This window comes from Echiichthys vipera (genome assembly GCF_963691815.1).
Source record: "Echiichthys vipera genome assembly, chromosome: 17".
Taxonomy (NCBI): domain Eukaryota; kingdom Metazoa; phylum Chordata; class Actinopteri; order Perciformes; family Trachinidae; genus Echiichthys; species Echiichthys vipera.
The window spans coordinates 13,642,323-13,660,732 of NC_139842.1; the positions used below are offsets into that span (position 1 = coordinate 13,642,323).

An 18,410-nucleotide genomic window follows, 5' to 3' on the forward strand; every position below is an offset into this window, starting at 1 on the left:
CTGTTGTATTTAATAATGCTTCTCAAATGTCTGGTAAAAGAACGAAGAAGTTGATAAATCAAGAAAGTGCATCCGTGTATGCATACTTGGCAAGATTTTATCTTTCAACCATTCATTTTCGTTTGACGTGTGGGTGTGTGGAGAGAGTCTGGGGGAGATGGCGAAGGAAGAGGTGATTTACAGACAAAAGACGTCACCGGAGCTTTGAGAAAAGATTAAGAAAATACCATCATATACGCAAGGGTTTGTCTGGATGACGCCATTATCTGCTGATGAAATGAAATAAAGTCGAGGGGTGCGTATGCATCATTCTAATAAACGACCTCAGCCAAGTCTCTGCGCCTGAGATCAGATCACCAAGAGGCACTCCAAGGCACATCAGAGTTTCACTTTCTGTTCCTAAATACAGTCTATGTTTTACTCGACGATCGGGGGTGAACAGGTGCACCTGCCCATGCAAAGTCTGGCAGGAATTTTGTTTTTACTGTGAGGATAAGGCTGCAATTCCTGGGGGGATGTTAAGATACATGGGTGCAATTAAGAAAGTATCTGCATGCCCCCCCAGCACCACCCAACCCACCCCTGTTTTCAAACTATTTCCATTCTTTCTTCCACCCTCCTCACTGTCCCTTTTTCTTTCTGTGCCCATAAAGGGACAATGTATTATCCTCCCCCATTTCCATGTGACCTCATCTGTGTTTGATTTTTCTGCCTACTTGAAATTGGCCATGGGGTTAACATTGAGTCCTTTGATCAGTCCTGCCAGGAATTGGACTTGTTTATCTTGTTTATCTGATGATGGCCCCTTAATGGGGGGGCATACATTTGGCAGGGGCATGCCTTGATGTGGGCCTTGATAGCTGCAGGACACAGAGAGAAGAGAGGACCAGGACCCTGTAATGGTCGGAGGTGAAGGAAAGACGATTGCAGATGTGGCTCCAGGGCATTTGAACCTTGTCTCTCAACCTCTTTCCTCCAACACTTATCTGACCCCATACAGATGGCCCCTCATCATAATCAAAAAGTGCAGATATCCAGCATCCTTTCTCTTTTAAACCAAAAGCAGCTCTTCTCTGTAGCTCTCTGAGATTGACAGTTATTAATCCACATGCTGACAGCTTTTTTAGGCAGTCTGTAAGTGCAGGAAATGGCACGTAATCAACGAGCTTCTCAAAAGAGATGCTGTCCTGTTCCCTTGTTCACTGACTTGCTGACAGAGATGCAAGAAAATGGCGTGGGTAGACAGCTAGGCCCCATCCTATAACTCGCCTGGCTCAACCTCAGCCCCCTAAAATAAAAGCTTTCCTCTCCTGCACCGCAGCTGGACTCCAAGGAGCCTGCAGAAAGCCTGTTTATTTGTGCAACAATGTAATCAGGGGGTCTGTCGTTACAAGACCTAGCCTTTGCACCTTCTCTCTCCCCACCAGCCCCATCCTTTCTTCTGTTCCCATCAGCTTCCTTCCCCTTCTTTTACCATCTCTCTTTCACCACCCTCAATCTTTTTCTTTGAGCCTCATCATTATCCAAATCCTTTTCGCTGACCCTTGTTGACCTTAGGATTTGTTTGATGTGGTACTGGCAAGGAAATGAGGTGAAATAAAGTTAAAAGTTTATTAAAGAGGAGATTTCCATGATGAGGGTTTTAGAAATACACTTTCCATCTCTTTACCTTTGCGATTGCAGAGTCCTGTGTGAGGGGGATGTATTATGTGTTAATCTACCATGATACCCATTGATGTTGGTTGACACATGCACACTTTCTCCTGTTCCAATCAAAAGGAAAAAAGCTTGTAGTGCGGTAACATGCTAATAATTTAGTCTGTTATGTTGTGGTTTAAATCACGAGATTCCTGCAGTTAAAAGCCAAGCGTACATAAACAAGCTCACACATGTGGCCGCAATATTGCTGTTCTTCTGTCCAGAGAAGTTCTCTCGGTGGAAAAAGGGGGTGTTATCCATCATATCCATTCAGCGTTTCCCACTGATACATGACAGAACCCAAGAGAGCCTCAAGGTTGTTTTCCCCAAATGTATAGAAATGTAAACCAAACAAATGATTGAAAACCAGAATAGAACCAGAAAAAGTATGTATTTTCAACCTTTTTCTACTAGCTTTTTCTTATCAATACGTCCCTTTTCTAAAAGCAGAAGAACTGGGTGATGGTTAAAGTTGATGGGTTTCATTCTCCATTCTGCTTTATCTCAGTGTCTGAATAGCTTATAGTAGTTTCTAACTGTGAAATAACTAATGTAGAATTAATATTTCCAATTGCCTGCATGTTTACATCTTTGTAACCTGTTGTGTTTTGCTACTCTGGATTCAAGTCTGTAGCTCATTGTGCTCTCTTGCTCATTGGTTCCTTTGTGGATCTATGATGTCTCTTGTTCCCCTGTTTGTCACAAGAGACAGGCAGGCGGGTTAGTTTGGGCTTGTCTGCCTTCTGAACAACAGCATCTCCAGTCTGCGCCGCTCTGCATAGAAGAAGCATCTTGTTTTTCAACTGGTGGTTTTCTCAAGCCACAACGTTTGATGTGGGCTTCCCTTAATCACACAACATGCTCTCTAAACATGAACTACATTCATCTTTGCTCTGCGACTTCTACTCACAACACCCCCCCCCCCCTTCCCACCCCCACCCGGTTTGTCGCTACTTTTATTTAGTTATTGTGCAACAGAGTAGTGAAACAAGAGGAAGACAGTGGCCTTGATCTCGATGAAGTGATTTTGATCTGGCCAATCCAGCAATTAGGCTACTGAGGGAAGAGTGAACCTCTGATCCTGGATGGGACACATATGTTCTTAGTAGTCCTAATGTCTTTTTTCCTCCACATCACTATCTGATGGGACGCAGAGTGAGTATTAAACCAATGCCTCAGATGGAAGCCTACCATTAAGATGGAGATGCTGTGCTCTTTGAGTCTGAGGACTTTTAATTATAAGCTGTGGGCCCGATGTAGTTGTGTTTCCTACATTCTGCTGAATAGAGGGTTTGCTTTGCGCTGGCTGGAGACCTGGTGCCAGGCTCTGGAGTCAGCGTGTCACTGGCGGGTACTTTGTGGGTAAGAGACAAGCCGCCACACCAAGCTCGACTCCACAGGAGTACCACATGGGGCAGAGATAAAAGACATTCATCTCCCCTTCCCACCGTTCCCCTTCCTCTCATGGCTCTGACTGGCAGGGTAGTAGGTGGAGGATTGAACTAGAATAACCAGACCAGTTGTTAAAATATCAGCCATTGTTGAAGCTTCAAGGGCATCTAGTGGGATCAAAGCAAAGCATTCAGTCCAAAAGCATGACATTGTCTTGCACAACAATCCATCAAGGTTCCAATTCAGCTGTCAGTGAATGAGGAAGTGGTCATGGACGGCAATGGAAGACCTTTCACTGTCCCCTAATGGGCTTTGATGATCCAGCACAAAGAACATGTCATAATGGTCTCATACAAATTCTAATGTCATTTTTGTCATTTGTTTATTGTTGTCATTAAACTGAGAATGACCCAACCCACACCTTTGTGTATTCAGTAAATGATGATGAATGTCTGACAAATGACTGCAACTGAACAAGTTACTCTTCTTTCTTTCTTTTCCTTTTTTTCTTCCTTTCCTTTCTTTCTTTCTTTTCTTTCTTTCTCCCTATTTCTTTCTTTCCTCTTTTTCCTTCCCTCTCCAGGGTTGCCGTTGTGAATATCTCCCATCCCCTCTGGGACTTCTTTATTTTTCAGTTTTGTTTTGTTTTTCAGGCACTCTGCATTTACACCCAGCAGCCCTTTGATGTTGTTGCCTGGGTGCTGGTGGACAAAGGAGCCTCCATCAGCTGGATTTAAGGGTGGGGTGGGTGGGGGGATGAATAAAGAATCAAAGTAACTGGAATGGGGTTTAGAGGCGGAGGACTCCATGTGAAACTATGAACCATGTACCCCTCTTAACTGTGAACTCCTGGCCCATATTTGTCATTGCCTTTCTTTTTTGTCTCCGTTCCCCTTTGTGCTACATGTCATTGTCTCTATATCTCTATTTGTGGCCATAGTTGTTAATGCCTTTGTTGGCACTGTATGTTCTCATTTTTTAAAAACAAAATAGCCCTGCATTTTACTCTTTGCACTGAGGTGATGTGAAAAATCATCAGCTGTTGTCACACCTAAAAAAAAGTTTCTTCTAATCATTGCTGCCTGGCTTCTTCAGTGTCAGTGCCACCTTGTTCTGTGGCACTGCAGCTATAACCTCTTCCACTCATGCACGGCAAGGCCTACTGATGCTACTGCAGCCCCTCACACCCCATCAGTGGGGGAGAGACAGCCTGTGCTCCCTCAGCCCATCAAATCCCCGCAGGACCACTCTGGTCCACTGGAGGTGAATTCAGGGAGCAGCCTTTGGAGGTGCCGACACAGCAGCCGTCTTTCACCAAGGGCCTCATTAAACCTGACAACATCCCCTCAGCCTGGGCTTTATTGTTCAGCCAGCTTAATGCTAAATGGCAATTAAAGGCATCACCAAGGTATTAATGCCTTTGAGGAGCACAAAGGCTTTGTAAGATAAAAATGACAGCTAAACAGTAATTGAAAGTTTTCTTTGTCACTGGAGGACTTTGTGTTAGCTCGGTCACCATGTGCAACCTTTATTCAATGTTTGAAGAGTGTATAGGTAATATTTTTACAATAACAGTATCACAACAAGGCAGCAAGAGCATGCAGAAAGGGGTCATTTGTTGCGATTAACCCAAAGAGAACTAATTGAATCTGCAGCTCTGCTCGGCTTTATGGAGCTTTATAGTGACCTTCAGCGCATTGTTTCGCTGTGTTTCTGCCATTTTACTGTTTTGGTTCACTCACCACTCTCATCCCATCGTTTTTAGCCACAGCAGGCAGCTGTTTTCAGTGAAAAATCTCACATTGTACACTACCTGCTCAACACCAAACAGCACACAGGCAGCTAAAAAGCCTGACATTTTTTCTCAGCAGTTGGTAATGTCTAATATGAAAATTGAAAATGCGTATTTCTCTGGCCCCCTGCGTTATCAACAGTGCAGAGCAAAATGCTTCTGGACGCAATTGGATAGAACTACAACCAATCAAAGCAATGAAATGGCGGTGCTTACTCAGTGTAAAAACAATGGTGACTGGGTCATAAACTCCAGCTCAAATTAGCTGTACTAACTAGTACTTCATTTGTAGATTTTCAAATTACAGACAAAGGCGTTTAATAACAAAAACCTAGATAGATAAATGGATCAGATAACATTTTATGCAAGTTTTACAGTTTACAGGCTAGGTAGAGACCACAAACAGAGCTAAACTTACTCAGCCAGTTCACCAGAAACACAACTCCAAATGAATGATATTCCATGTCCATAACTGCTGAATGTATAATTAAAGTCTTTGCTATCAATTTTGCAATGTCAACTCACAATAATAAGTGAGTCAATGTTGTGTTCATGTTTCCGCTGCCCCCCAAGTGGCGAAACAGTATTGCAGTGTTAAAGTATTGAGACTCAAGGGCAATTATTTTTGATCAGAAGTCATTGTAGATTTGTTTGTGATTATATAAACACTTTGATTGAAAAATAAACTAGAACACAGAGCTTCATCTGCTGGATCTCCACATTGATGTCTTGGACAGTTTAAGTTGTTTGCAAGGTGGAAAATGCAGGTAATGCAGTCAAACTGATGACAGCAGTTTTGTTGCCAGGTGGTTTTCCACTACAATTAGCAGATCAAAGCATAACGTTCTGTGTCACTTGTTTAACTCACTCCACATATACAGCCATCAGAGTCTGTTTAGATCCTGTGCCCGCCAGGCCTGCTCCTCTATGGATTATTTGTGAACATACATCTTCATTTTTATTTATTTGCTTGTGTGCAGTCACGAAACAAATAGAGGGTAAAGCGCATGGGCTCCACATGCCGGAGGGGCTCCGTTATGTAAACCACCAGACTCGGGTTGGCAAATGGATCCAATTGGGAATGGTCATAGCACGGATGAATGAAAACAGTGTAAACAGTCTGTGGACCATCAATATGTACTTCAGCATGGTGGAGGGATGCAACTGTAACATCTGTCCCACTAGCTCTACTGGAGAGTGATATAGTGATCATATTTCTAGGCCGCATAGAAACCAACAGCTTATCTTATTTTGGGCAGGTTTTACACAGCTGGTTTGAGAGGACAATAAGAGAGTTCAAGACGAGACACTGGCTGCCTGTACAGTATTTGGTAGCCACATAGTGTATTGTCAAAGCGTACTCCTCTGTGAATCCTTTCCAGCAGATTTTATCGTCAGGTTTGGATTCAGAGAAAGTGCAGAAACTGAAGACAGTTTGCTAAGATTTCACTCTCTCTCTCAAGATTTCAAACACACAGTGAAATAACAAAAGGAAGTCTGGCAATCAAACATGCCTATGTTTGTCTATCTCTATCATTACCACATTTTGAGGTTTTTGCATTTCAAAAATCATGTCTGCAGCCATATAAGATAGACTTAAGTAGTTTACTCAGCTGTGGATGAACAAGCTTTGCTTCCCTTTCTCAGCGTCTGGGATGCAGTGAAGAATAAAATCGCCCTGATGGCTGGGGTTTTTACATTGTTGCTGAGCATATGACCTTCCTTTTCCAATTGTGACAATATTTCTTCAACTAAGAAAGATGAAGGAAGGAGATAGGGCTGCTGTAAGCAAATACAAGGTTTCAAAACCTCAAAACCACAGTGTGCGTTACATTCTGTCCTTTCTGTGCTTTCTCCACCTGGGTCAGCAGCTCAACACCCTGGGGTACCCATTCATAAAATAGCCTGTGTTAACTTTTCCCATGACCTCAGTGAGATGGAAATTGGGCCTGAAACACCTCTAAGTCATAGAGTGTGGTCTAAACCTACTCTGTAAAGTGTCCTGAGATAACTTTTGTTATGATTTGGCACTACAAATATAATTGAATTGAATTATTTGACACTGAATTATTAGTATTTGATTTATCTGGTCTTCACGAGAACAGTTTAAATTGAATGCATATTATGCTGATTTTCACGTTCATACTTGTATTTTGATTTTCTACCGAAACATGTTTATATGCTTTAATGTTCAAGAAACACAAACAACGCTGAAAAATCCCAACCTGCTCCAATTGGTCTTCTACATCTGCACTCTCTGAGTCTCTGCACCATAATTGCAGCCAGGGAATAACTGTAACGGCACTTTCTATACATAGTATAGTTGTTGTGACACTACAACCATGCAGTAGGCCAACGGGTCAGGTTGGGTCAACATGTGATGTGCATCTCTGCAGTTATGGTGACTAAATAATGAATCCATTCATTTCAAAAAGGGGATCATCAAAATCAATTAAGGAGATCAATACTAATAATATCTAGTAGCCCTAGTATTTTTGACAAATGTTTATCCCACAAGGGCATTCTATCTATCCATCTATCTATCTATCTATCTATCTATCTATCTATCTATCTATCTATCTATCTATCTATCTATCTATCTATCTATCTATCTATCTATCTATCTATCTATCTATCTATCTATCTATCTATCTATCTATCTATCCATCCATCCATCCATCCATCCATCCATCCATCCATCCATCCATCCATCCATCCATCCATCCATCCATCCATCCATCCATCCATCCATCCATCCATCCATCCATCCATCCATCCATCCATCCATCCATCCATCCATCCATCCATCCATCCATCCATCCATCCATCCATCCATCCATCCATCCATCCATCCATCCATCCATCCATCCATCCATCTATCAATTTTTCTCCTTGGATCATTTCTTTTGTAGTTGATACATTTAACATCATCACTCTGAACCATGTCTCTGTTGAATTTATTTTTTTCTCTTTTGGAAAGGTCTTCATCCAAACCAGAAAATAGAAAACAGCAGCTCACTTTGGAGACCTTAATCAAAAGCACATTTCAGTAGAATTGTCACTCCTGCCACTGCTATACCCTTCACTTTCAGTTTTTAGGTGCCAAACGGGCAGGGAGGGGAAGTGGATTATACTGTGCGGTTATGCGGTTAGATCCACACAGTGTTGATACAATGTATAATATTGATGAAATCAGGGACACCTCGTATACTGAACGGCCATACAAAAGTCATTGCTTGTTTTCTTTTTTATAAATTGGTGTCTGACTTCTCCTGTCAGCCAGCAATTGTAAGTCAAGTAAGTCCTCACTCCCACACAGCTCCACAGCTCAGTGATCCTGGTTTGAGCTGCTCCCTGGTGCTATTAGTTAGCAGGATCAGTGCTGGATGGGGGGTTGGTGGAAGAGGAAGAGGAGCAAGGGGACACCTGGCCTTTTCTCTTTGGGCGCTCAGACATGTCGTAGCTTTGCCTCTTGACGGAATCAGGATGCAGGATATTGCCCTCCCACTGATGAAGCTCCTCAGCCATTGTAGTGTATCAATGCAACATCCAACAGCACCACCAGGATATCGGGTTGCAGTAGACAGTCCTGCTTCCATGATGAGTCATTCTGATTCTGATTAGCTTTCAGCGCAAATTAGGCACATCCCGGGGTCATTTGATGAGAAACACTGAGGTCTGTTGAAAACTTTGCTCTTTTGTTGCATAATATCACCATATTAAAGGTCCCATATTGTAAAAAGTGAGATTTCTTTTTGATTTCAAAGCAGGTTCAATGTATCAAAACTCACAATCCACAGAAAAATGCAGACAGCCTGTATTCATAAACTGCCTTTAAACGAGCTGTCAGGACTTCTGTATGGCTGTGATGTCACAACTGTACTGTAAATAGGTAGAAAGTGCTGCTACAGTGCTATGACAGTCATTCCCTGGCTGCAATGACGTTGTAGAGATGAGAGTAACACTTTTAGACTTAGCTTTTTCGTAAGGGGGCCTTAAAGAGACAGGCACTGAAACGTTAAACTGAGCGTTTTAGGCAGAGGGTAATGGCAGTTGTATTCAACCAGACAGTATGGAAAAAGAATTTAAAAATGGATGAAATACAACTATACGACCGAATTTGTCCCCTTTAAGACTGACCGAAAACCTTTAGACTGAGTCGAAAAAGCAGAAAGAGAAAAGGTGAAAGAGAAAAGAGATTAACTGTTTAGCCAACAGCCCTTTATTCAGACACCATAAAAGCCTCTGCACATTAAGTCAAAGGAGACTCTCTCTCTTTTCCTTGCCTGCTTCATCGCTCTCTCTCAGTCTCATTCTCAGTGTGTTTCATCACATGGTGAGCAATTGAGTAGTTAAGAACATACCGCTGCCTTATTTACGCACAGAAAAGTAAGAACACCACCGGCCCCTTTGAAGCTTCTTTAAATTTATTGTTGTTTTTCCAGGAGAGGCGTTTTTTAAATTACAGCTCATTATGAATGGATCTGCTCCTTTGCTGTTTTTGGAGAGGGGTTTACATTTTATGTCTGGAAACAAGCATTGCCCTCTCCTCTCCACTGGATGAAGGTAGAAATTTAACGGAGAAAGTTTGTGCAATGTACAGTATTAGTCTTCAAAGGTCAGGGATCATTTCATGTCGACATCCTCTTCTGCTGTATTTGATTACGAGAAGTTCTCAGAAAGAGCAAAAATCAAACCATGTGATTTGCAGATGTATTTCAGAGCCAACTGTCCCCTACAGCAGTAGCCATACATCATCCAAGCTCCGCTCGTGTGATGTGAAGCTGTGCATTAACTCCGTCCCATTCTTGCTCCTCCAGACCAGGGTGTTTCTAGCAGCTCTGGTTTATTTCCAGTTTGATGTCAAGACAGGCTGGTAAATCACCTCTGCTGGTCGCCCTGTTTTCATGCCAGAAAAACAAAAAGAGCCCGAACTGGCTCTTCCAGAAAAAGAGACACCTTGCAGCAGAGCGCCCTGCTGTGTCTCCTCTTGACCCTGAAGTTTCACCTTCCCTCCAGCTCTACAGAACTACATGTAGCAGAAACAGGTGCACCTTCAAAGTCTGAGGGTGAGCAGGAACATCGGTGCAACTTGTTATATATTATGAAATTGAACATTCATTTCAAAGATCAAACAAATTACTAAGGGTAGACCTCAAAATCCCAAAGGTTGTTTGGTTCAGGATTTGTTTGAAGTAAATCGCTGTCAAATAATTTGTGATAGTGAACTTTTCTGCTACAAATCTTACATATTTCAAGGTGATTTTTTAAGATTATAAAGCCAGAAGGAATACATGATCTTATCAATCATGTGTACTATCCTCCTGTATTACATTATGAAAGCCACTGGATCGGGTTTGGCGTAATAGTCCATAACGACGCTAGCGAGAAGTTGACACAGTTGGCTTTGAGCATAATACTAACGCTAGCATGGCAAATTTCAAAATGCTTTTGTTCAATGGGTGTACTGTAATGTTTCCCATGTTCAGCTTCTTAGATTGGTACGTTAGCATGCTTACATTAGCTAATTAGCACTAATCTCAAACAAAAGCTGAGGGTGATGTGATTAACATTAGTTTTAGGTTGGTCTACTTGAACTAGGAGAGCACTCGGAGAACGAATGCAATGTGAATTTTCTCAGTCAGGAACTCATTTTTCCAATTAATGGAAAAGTCACCAAAGTTGGAAGGATTCATCCTCCGGGGACCCTAAATGCATGTACGACTGGATCAAAGTGGTGGACCAACCAAGTACAAATGGAGCGATGAGTCCCATACCTGTACCAGAGAGGGAGGCAATCCCCTTTGCTTTGAACCTGTATCACAAGGGATTACCGTTCAGGTTTGCACAACACAGCAGACAGGAAGCAGTTAAAGACGAGGACCAACACTGCATCCTGATCTCTGACCCTTACATCCTGACCTCTCCTGCAATCTGACATGAGCCCTTGTCTACATGAAAGCTGTCCTGTTGACTCACCCGGGCTAATTTAGAGTTCCGGTGCCACCGACCACTGTGAGGACAGACAGTCAACATGCTCAACTTGTGGAGGGAACTTGGAAGAGGGACTTGTTTTAACCCAGTACCCTTAACTCATGTTTACACTGGCCGACTGCAGGCTTGAGACTTTTATTATACACTGAGAGAGACAATCTAATGCAAAGCTGTGCTGATGCTAACAACATAAGCCTAATGGTCTGTTCTCTGACATCCCTAAAGTTTGACATCAAAGTCAGGCAGCAGTTTGCCTGGTCACCATTTTTGTCCAAACAACGCAGTGTTATTGCAGTTAATATTAGCCTGTCGCTGAGGGCTTCACATGTCCGCTGATAAAGTCCTTTAACAAGTCTAACAAAGGCCAACCTCACACTGTGCCACCTGCCACCAGCTAAAGAGATTTTGGTCATTACTTGCTCCTTTTTAAATATCATCAAACATCGGCCCTTTCATCATTCCAAGTGCGTGACCTTCAAGTTCACAGCTTCTCTAAGCATGACTGACAGAGCTTGTGAGGGTCAGTGCTGGACTAATTTTATACCGCTGCTTTTCATGGGACCTAAAAATAGCACGCTCCGCTGACCAGTTGGCTCTCAGCGGCTCATTTGATGTCCAACTCACCCCCAAAACAAACACACCCCTTTTGACGTCACCTGGACCGAACTGGTGCTTTATTTTTAGACGCTCCCAAAATTAATTGAATGGTCTTGTTTCGTTGAGTTTGTGCAGTGTTATGTAAGGGGATTACTCTGTTGTTATTGCCTATTCCCTGACCACTTAGGCCACCAAACAGAGGAAGGAGGTGGAGATACAGTGGAGAGGAATTGGGGGTGGAAGAGGAGGGTAATGTAGTTAAGGTAGTGGTACAGGGTTCCAGAAATAACCCGGCTGCAGGCCTAATTGTACATCTCTCTTGCTCCCTTTTCCCTCTTCAGCTGCATGCCAAGGTCTTTGACCTTATCATCCACCTCACTGGTTCCGGAAGAATCCTTTCCGCCCCCTGTGGCTACCAAAGCCCCGGCCGATACACAGAGCACAGCAGCAGACCATCTCCAGCCTCAGACTAACAGCCAAGCGCCACAACCAGTTAGGATTGATCCCAGCAGAGCACCCAAGTGGCTCAAACTGCCAGGTATGTTCTAATCATCCCCAGCGTGGGCCCTGTGGCTCCTTAACAAAGCTTAGCCTTAGGACCCCAGGCCCCTCAGAGAGGCCCGGGGCCTCCAGGAAACCCTGCCTGTCACAGCAGCAGTATATACAGTCAACAGAGATGCTGCCTCTGTATTTGCATTCTCTCCACACAGGCAAAGTTTCTGTAAGACGCATAGGCACCAAACGGCCATGATGATGTTTTATTTTTGTTTCTTGACAGCGTAAATGTTTGTTACTTTTCATGAATGCTTGAGTTGCGTGTGGAGCATCTAAGAGGAATGCACTCACTCCGTGTCCCCTGCAGCATTCCTCCATGGTTAGACAGATCCATGCCCATGAGGGGGCCACAAGGGCCTCTTGTCTTCTCGGCACTAATGCATCACAGCCCCCAGATCAATCACAACATGCATGCAAGCACATCCATGCACACAAACATCCAAGAACAGATGCATGCTATCACATATTTATTATGTAAGCACTCACAAATATATGTTATTGAAATGCTGGGGTTGAAAATATCACTAATGGCAGATGACACCTGTAGCTTCTTTAAGGATTAAGATCATTATTGTGTTTGCATGACAGAAGATCTTATTTCTCTTTCCCAGATTTTATACCATCACAAATGTTTTAACCAGATACAAAAAAGTGCAAGGTCTGCCAGGTAAAAAGATCAGCATTACTCATGAAAATGATATATACGGTACAGAAAGTGTTTTATATACACATTTGTGCCATATAAGCTTATAAACCTTGATGTAGTTCATGCACTTTGGATTTTGCGTGCTTGCATGTAGCTAAAGCCATGTCAGAACAGTCAGGGAAATGGGTGTATTATGATAACTTGTCATAGACGGGAGCCTAGTTTGGGCTCCGAGAAGAAACAAGCTTTGAGATGACAGAAAGTTGGAGAGATTGGCTGTGTCATTCTAACAGGGGAAAAACAACCCACAGACTAGTGAGTTCAGAATTAAGGAGTGAAATCTGACATAATCCTAGCAGACACTCACAGGGACTCTTAAGACCGATGCAGACAACTCCACCCCAGACAAGCATCACCCTAAACCACTATTACAGTTTCCACAGCCTTATCAGACTGGGTACCTCCATTTGTAAATATATATATATATATATTTCTTTTTTTTTAAATGATAGTAAACTTAAAGAGGACAGGTATTCACAGAACAAATACACGCCTTTAGTTTTATTGTATCACAATGGATATATTATCATAATGAATCATTCTGGCAGTCACTAAATCATGGTGATATCGATGACTCTACAGTCAAGCAAATATCTTCAAGTGATGAGGGCCTTGTCCCATGTGCAGTGCTGTCCAAGGACGAGGCAGAAGGCTGGAGACAGATCAGTGTGTTTCTCCTGGGAAAAGCTTCTAACTTGAGAGCTTCTCCAAAGCGTCTGGACTGGCTGTCGACACTCCCTGCCTTTAATGTATGATCAAGAAAAGCTTTAACTCATTACTCTCTTCAACGCCCCTCCCCATTCTTGTCCTAACTGCTTTCGTATGTTTAATAATACTGCCTTCAGATGTAATTTGTTCCACTAAAATGCATGAGGAGAAAAGTTGTACAGTAGTGCACCAGGAGACCTTCTCATAACTCACTGTGGAAAATAAAAGGGAGAGATGCGAGATTCAACAGAATACTTTTTATTTAATCTGCAAGGATTGACAGCTAGAGAGAATATTCTAGTAAACCTCCAGAAAGACTATATACCAAAATACACCTTTAATATTTTTTCTACTTCTTGTACTTTTTAGCAAGATTATTTGGTGTCATATCTGGAGATAAAATAATTTCACTGAGTGAGCAGGTTGTCCGAGCAGTGGATATGCAGTTTACTGTACTAATCAAAACAGGAAGGCAGGACTTGCTGCGGTGAATGACTGTAATTATTAACCCAACAAATTATTTACTTTTACTTTTTTTTACCAATAGTCCTCAGGGCATCATTGAAATAAACTTCACTCAACCAAACACACCTTCTCCTGAAGGCCTGCTGTGGAAGTTTCTCCTGGGAAACACAAATCCAGTCTTGGCTCTACTAAAAAGGTGCTGGGTCAAATTCCAGGTGGCGTGTCCTTGAGCACCTATCTGAGCCTGGACTTTAAACTTAAAGTTGCTTCCAGCTGGATGTGAGCAGCACTTGTAAGTGTAGTGAGTCACTCGAGGGCCACACAAATAAATAGTGTGAGGTGTTGTACAGCTATGCTGACTCATAGTGAAGACATGTTGGTCAAATACACCACTAGTGGAAAACCATCTGAGGCACTTTGGGTTAGAAAACCCCACATTACCCTCTCCCTTGTAGGCCCAACTTCCCCCTCTGCTGTGGTGAAAGGAGAGAAAGCACCTCTACTACTCGCCTCTTTTGTTTATTTACCTTCAGAATTACACCCTGCTCGTCTTGGACCATGTTCCAATGTGTTTTGTTATGTTTCCTTTCAAACAGAATATCTATGCGTGTGGTCTCTTGCTATGTTTGGCCAACACATGCACACATTCGTGCACGCACACTCCCATTCAACTTTCCCCCTGTGCCAGAGGTCCCCTTTGCCCCCACCCCCCTAACTAAACATCGCAGGACAGCAAAAGGGAACTTCAAAGTGGCCGGAGGGGGTACTCCTTTTTTCCTGGCACTTGTCATCATCTAAGGGACTGGCTGCTCCCCTTATTACTCTAATTGCTTCCAACTGCTCCAGGAGGCTTTGATGAAGGGCACTATGGAGCATGCTGGAAGCACCTGTTGTTGCACAGAGGAGCACAGGTGGGGGTTACTGGTGGTGGCATGGAGGGGTGCAGACAGCACCACTACTTTCAACTTAAAATTGCACAACTAAAATACATACGGAATGATAATCTTAATGTTATCTCAGATCTGAGTGACTATGTAATTGCAGTTATGCAGAAAAAATAAACAAGTTGGAATTGAAGTTGTAGTATTTTAGCAGGACCATGCTGGCAGCACTCTGGCTCCATCTTGTGGCATCACTGTGCTAGAAGTCGAGCATCTGCATTGGAAAGGAGATGAAAGACTGTTGGATTATTATTGGAAATTAAACGTTTTGTACATTAATGATGTTTTATGTCCAATTGGCTCTTTTTGATTGACCAGCATTTTATACAACAAATTTCGAGCAGTTGGAGCCGGGCCGGACTCCTCATCCACCAATAACAAGAGTTTGCCTTACATTGTAGATTTTATAAAGTGATAAAAAGTATATATATATATTATAAGCATACATCTACAAAACCCTTATCAACAATATAAAGAAGTCTCATTTTTTAAAAACATTTTTGTTGAGGTACGCACCAGCTGAGGGAGGATCTTTTCAAAGTGCTCGATGTCTACCTGGTCACAGTCTTCAGACTCAGCTTGTTTCTGTGATCTCACAGCAGCCTCTGGATATGAGATAACGCACATATACATACACATAATACATTAAGGGTTCCATCATTAGGCAATCTGTGTACAACTGCACCAAACAACCCTCTTACCTTGGACAAATACTTTTAGCACCTCTGCCATGAGTAGCACAGCATCACCACTTACTGTAACAGAGTGAGATTTCTTAAGCTGTACAATCACAAAGAAAACCGTTTTGGATAGGTTTTTTATATCAAGACGATATACTTACGTCTGGTTTTGTCCTCTTTGAAATAACTTGACAAGAGTTTGCTAACTGTCTCCTGTAAATGAGGACAATAGAGAACTTAATGTCATGGTACATTACTGTAATGTAGTGTACAGTCGACGTGACGGACAATTTATAATGACTTAGTGGCAAAGGAAATCGTTTTGATATCATAACTCATGTACTTTCAAACTGTAACTTGCTTCCTCATACCAGACTGCCTTTGAAAAAAGGGCAATTGTAATGGGGGGAAAGTACCTAACGCTATTGTTATCCAACAAAGCACTTTTTAAAACTTATTTTGGACCGCTCTTCCATTCGGCACACATATATTGTTAATTCATTGCACATTTGAATCGTCTGAGAAACGAATAGGAACCCCTTTGTGCTCTGTCAACGAGGTAGGAACAAATGCATAGTTCATAATGTGATAGTACTTAAATAAATGCAATACAGCGACAAAGAACAAGCAATATTCAAAGTGTATTTAATTACGGGGGAAACCTACACGGGCGGCAATATTGTTTACCTTTTTGAATCCAATTTCAGCGTCTTGCTCCGCCATGTTTACTACGCTGTCAGAGAAGCTTGGCGCTCTGCGTGGCGATTGGTCATTGATATCTGACGTCATTCGCCCCGCCCCCTGGACCATTAATAATATATATATTGCAGAAAAGTGTGTAAGGTTTTACAAATTCCAATCGTTTTCATTGCTTTAATATTCAATCTGTATTTAAGTGTATGTAATGTTTGTTCTGTTCCTGTCTGTTTCTGTAGGCTATTAGTTTTTTGTGTGTGAAAATAATTGTATGATTAAAACATAATGAAATAAGACTTAAAACAATAGTTATCACTTTAGGCAATTATTAAAAAATGAATAAAATGGCATTATTTTTTATGAATAATAACATTGTCTTTCAATATATTTCATAGACCTGCAGCATGTCGCTACTTCTTGTGTAAGAGGACGACAAAACACGAACTTTCGAAACCATTCATTTATTTACACAGCTTCAGAGCAAGAATGTGAGGCAGACATTCAGGCCACTTGTTTTCCATAGAATTTTGCAGTGTCATTTAATGGATACAATATATCTAATCGGTATTGTAACACCCATATGTGGTGACAAAGATTTAAAAAAAAAAACACAGAATATAATACTTTACTATCCACTCAAAGTAGACAATTGTCATAGGAGACAACACAGAATCAGCAGACAAAATATGTACCACAGCAAGCAACTCATATTAAAACAGATAAACCAATAGGTGTATGCTATGTGTTCTTATGTAACCAAGGATAGGCTACTTTAATTATATCCTTTTGTTGTTGACACATTGATTTTTATGAGTGACTTTACAATCCTTAAATATAGCTACACATACATTTCTGATTTTAAATGTATAATTGCACAGTATTTGTTTATTCATCCAACTCCTTATCTAACCACTGAGCATCCTCCAGTAAGTAACCCAAGCCCATTGAACGCCGTGGGCGAGACATAGTAGTGCTTGCGTTGATCTTCTCATCTGAATTGTCCTTCATCTGGAAGACAGATTTATTTATTTTTTAGTCAGTCTGACATAGACAGAAAATGGATTCTTTCAAAGTCAAATACTGTTAATGAACATTTCTTTATTCAAGTTTTCTTGTATGTCCATTATGAGAACAGGCGTAAAACAAGCTTGAGAGAAACAGCTCACCTTTGGACTAACAACTCGTTTTGTTTCCACATCACCTCCAATGTAGTGAGGACCAGCCCATTCTGCTCTGTCTGCTTCATCCTCTGTAGAAAACCTCACATAGGCCACTGCCTTATTTTCTCCCGAGCTGTAGTTCTTCTTAACCTGGGATCCAGTTCAAAAGATAAAGGGACTTTGTATAAATTATTGTATATAATTAAGTGAAAAAATCTGAATTTATTAAAAAATAAATATGACAAAGGCACTTGTTAAGCAGTATCTTTTTTTCAGTGTTTAGACTTACCTTACATGCCGTGACGGTGCCCCATTCTCTAAAGTAAGCTCGGACATACCCATCACCTACATGGTGGTTCAGCTCTGTTATAACCAGCCCATGTTCCTGTTAAATGTTAGGAAATAATGAGCTCCATGGCATATTGTAGTGTCAAAAAGATAGGTCGAAAAGATACATTTAAGTGATGTTCCGTGTAAATATAGGAATGAGAAAAAAATAGAAAATTGTTTACCAGTTCGTATTTTCCAGCCAAAGCAGCCATGCATTTCTTTGGAAGACAGATGTACACCGCTTTTTTCACTTCTTTGTTATCTGGAGGGAAAATTGATCCAGGAGATGTTTTAACAGTGCAGTAAAGGTGTTAAAATGATTAAGAAATATTAATAAAATAAAATAATATTAGATGTTCTAACAAGGATTTGAAAAAAATATCCAAAGTATGATAGCTTCACAAAGTAAAGGAGCATATATGTAAAATGAGAACTATGATTATTTATAATCAGATTTTTTTAGCAGATGAAATCACGAAAGAAAGCTATTTCTTACTAGAAGTCATTGCTGAGGTGTTTGGCTCTTCCGCTCTTCCAAGTATAAACTCAAAATACAGTGTAACCTGCTGTCGACGGGCTTTATATATTGTCCTTACTGGTATTTTTTCTTGTGGCATTTACATACTTGAGTGGCTAGTCAAAGAGTTACCCAACATGTTCAGCAGCATGCCAAAATATGTTTTTCAGGGAATTGCA

General features: G+C 41.5%; 2 protein-coding genes across 2 annotated transcripts; both read right to left on the reverse strand.

The window, feature by feature from the left end:
- Positions 1-13,742: 13,742 nt before the first annotated feature.
- cenpx (centromere protein X) lies at positions 13,743-16,256 on the reverse strand. Its single transcript, XM_083931844.1, has 5 exons — positions 16,216-16,256; positions 15,690-15,741; positions 15,550-15,603; positions 15,365-15,453; positions 13,743-15,062 (listed from the first exon to the last, which is right to left on the reverse strand). Exons 1-5 carry the CDS (start codon positions 16,249-16,251, stop codon positions 15,048-15,050), a joined length of 246 nt encoding a protein of 81 aa, XP_083787970.1. The 5' UTR covers positions 16,252-16,256; the 3' UTR covers positions 13,743-15,047.
- Positions 16,257-16,868: 612 nt separating this feature from the next.
- Positions 16,869-18,230, reverse strand: LOC310959558 (heterogeneous nuclear ribonucleoprotein A1). Its single transcript, XM_083930940.1, has 4 exons — positions 17,897-18,230; positions 17,674-17,769; positions 17,391-17,534; positions 16,869-17,232 (listed from the first exon to the last, which is right to left on the reverse strand). Exons 1-4 carry the CDS (start codon positions 17,924-17,926, stop codon positions 17,110-17,112), a joined length of 393 nt encoding a protein of 130 aa, XP_083787066.1. The 5' UTR covers positions 17,927-18,230; the 3' UTR covers positions 16,869-17,109.
- Positions 18,231-18,410: the final 180 nt, after the last annotated feature.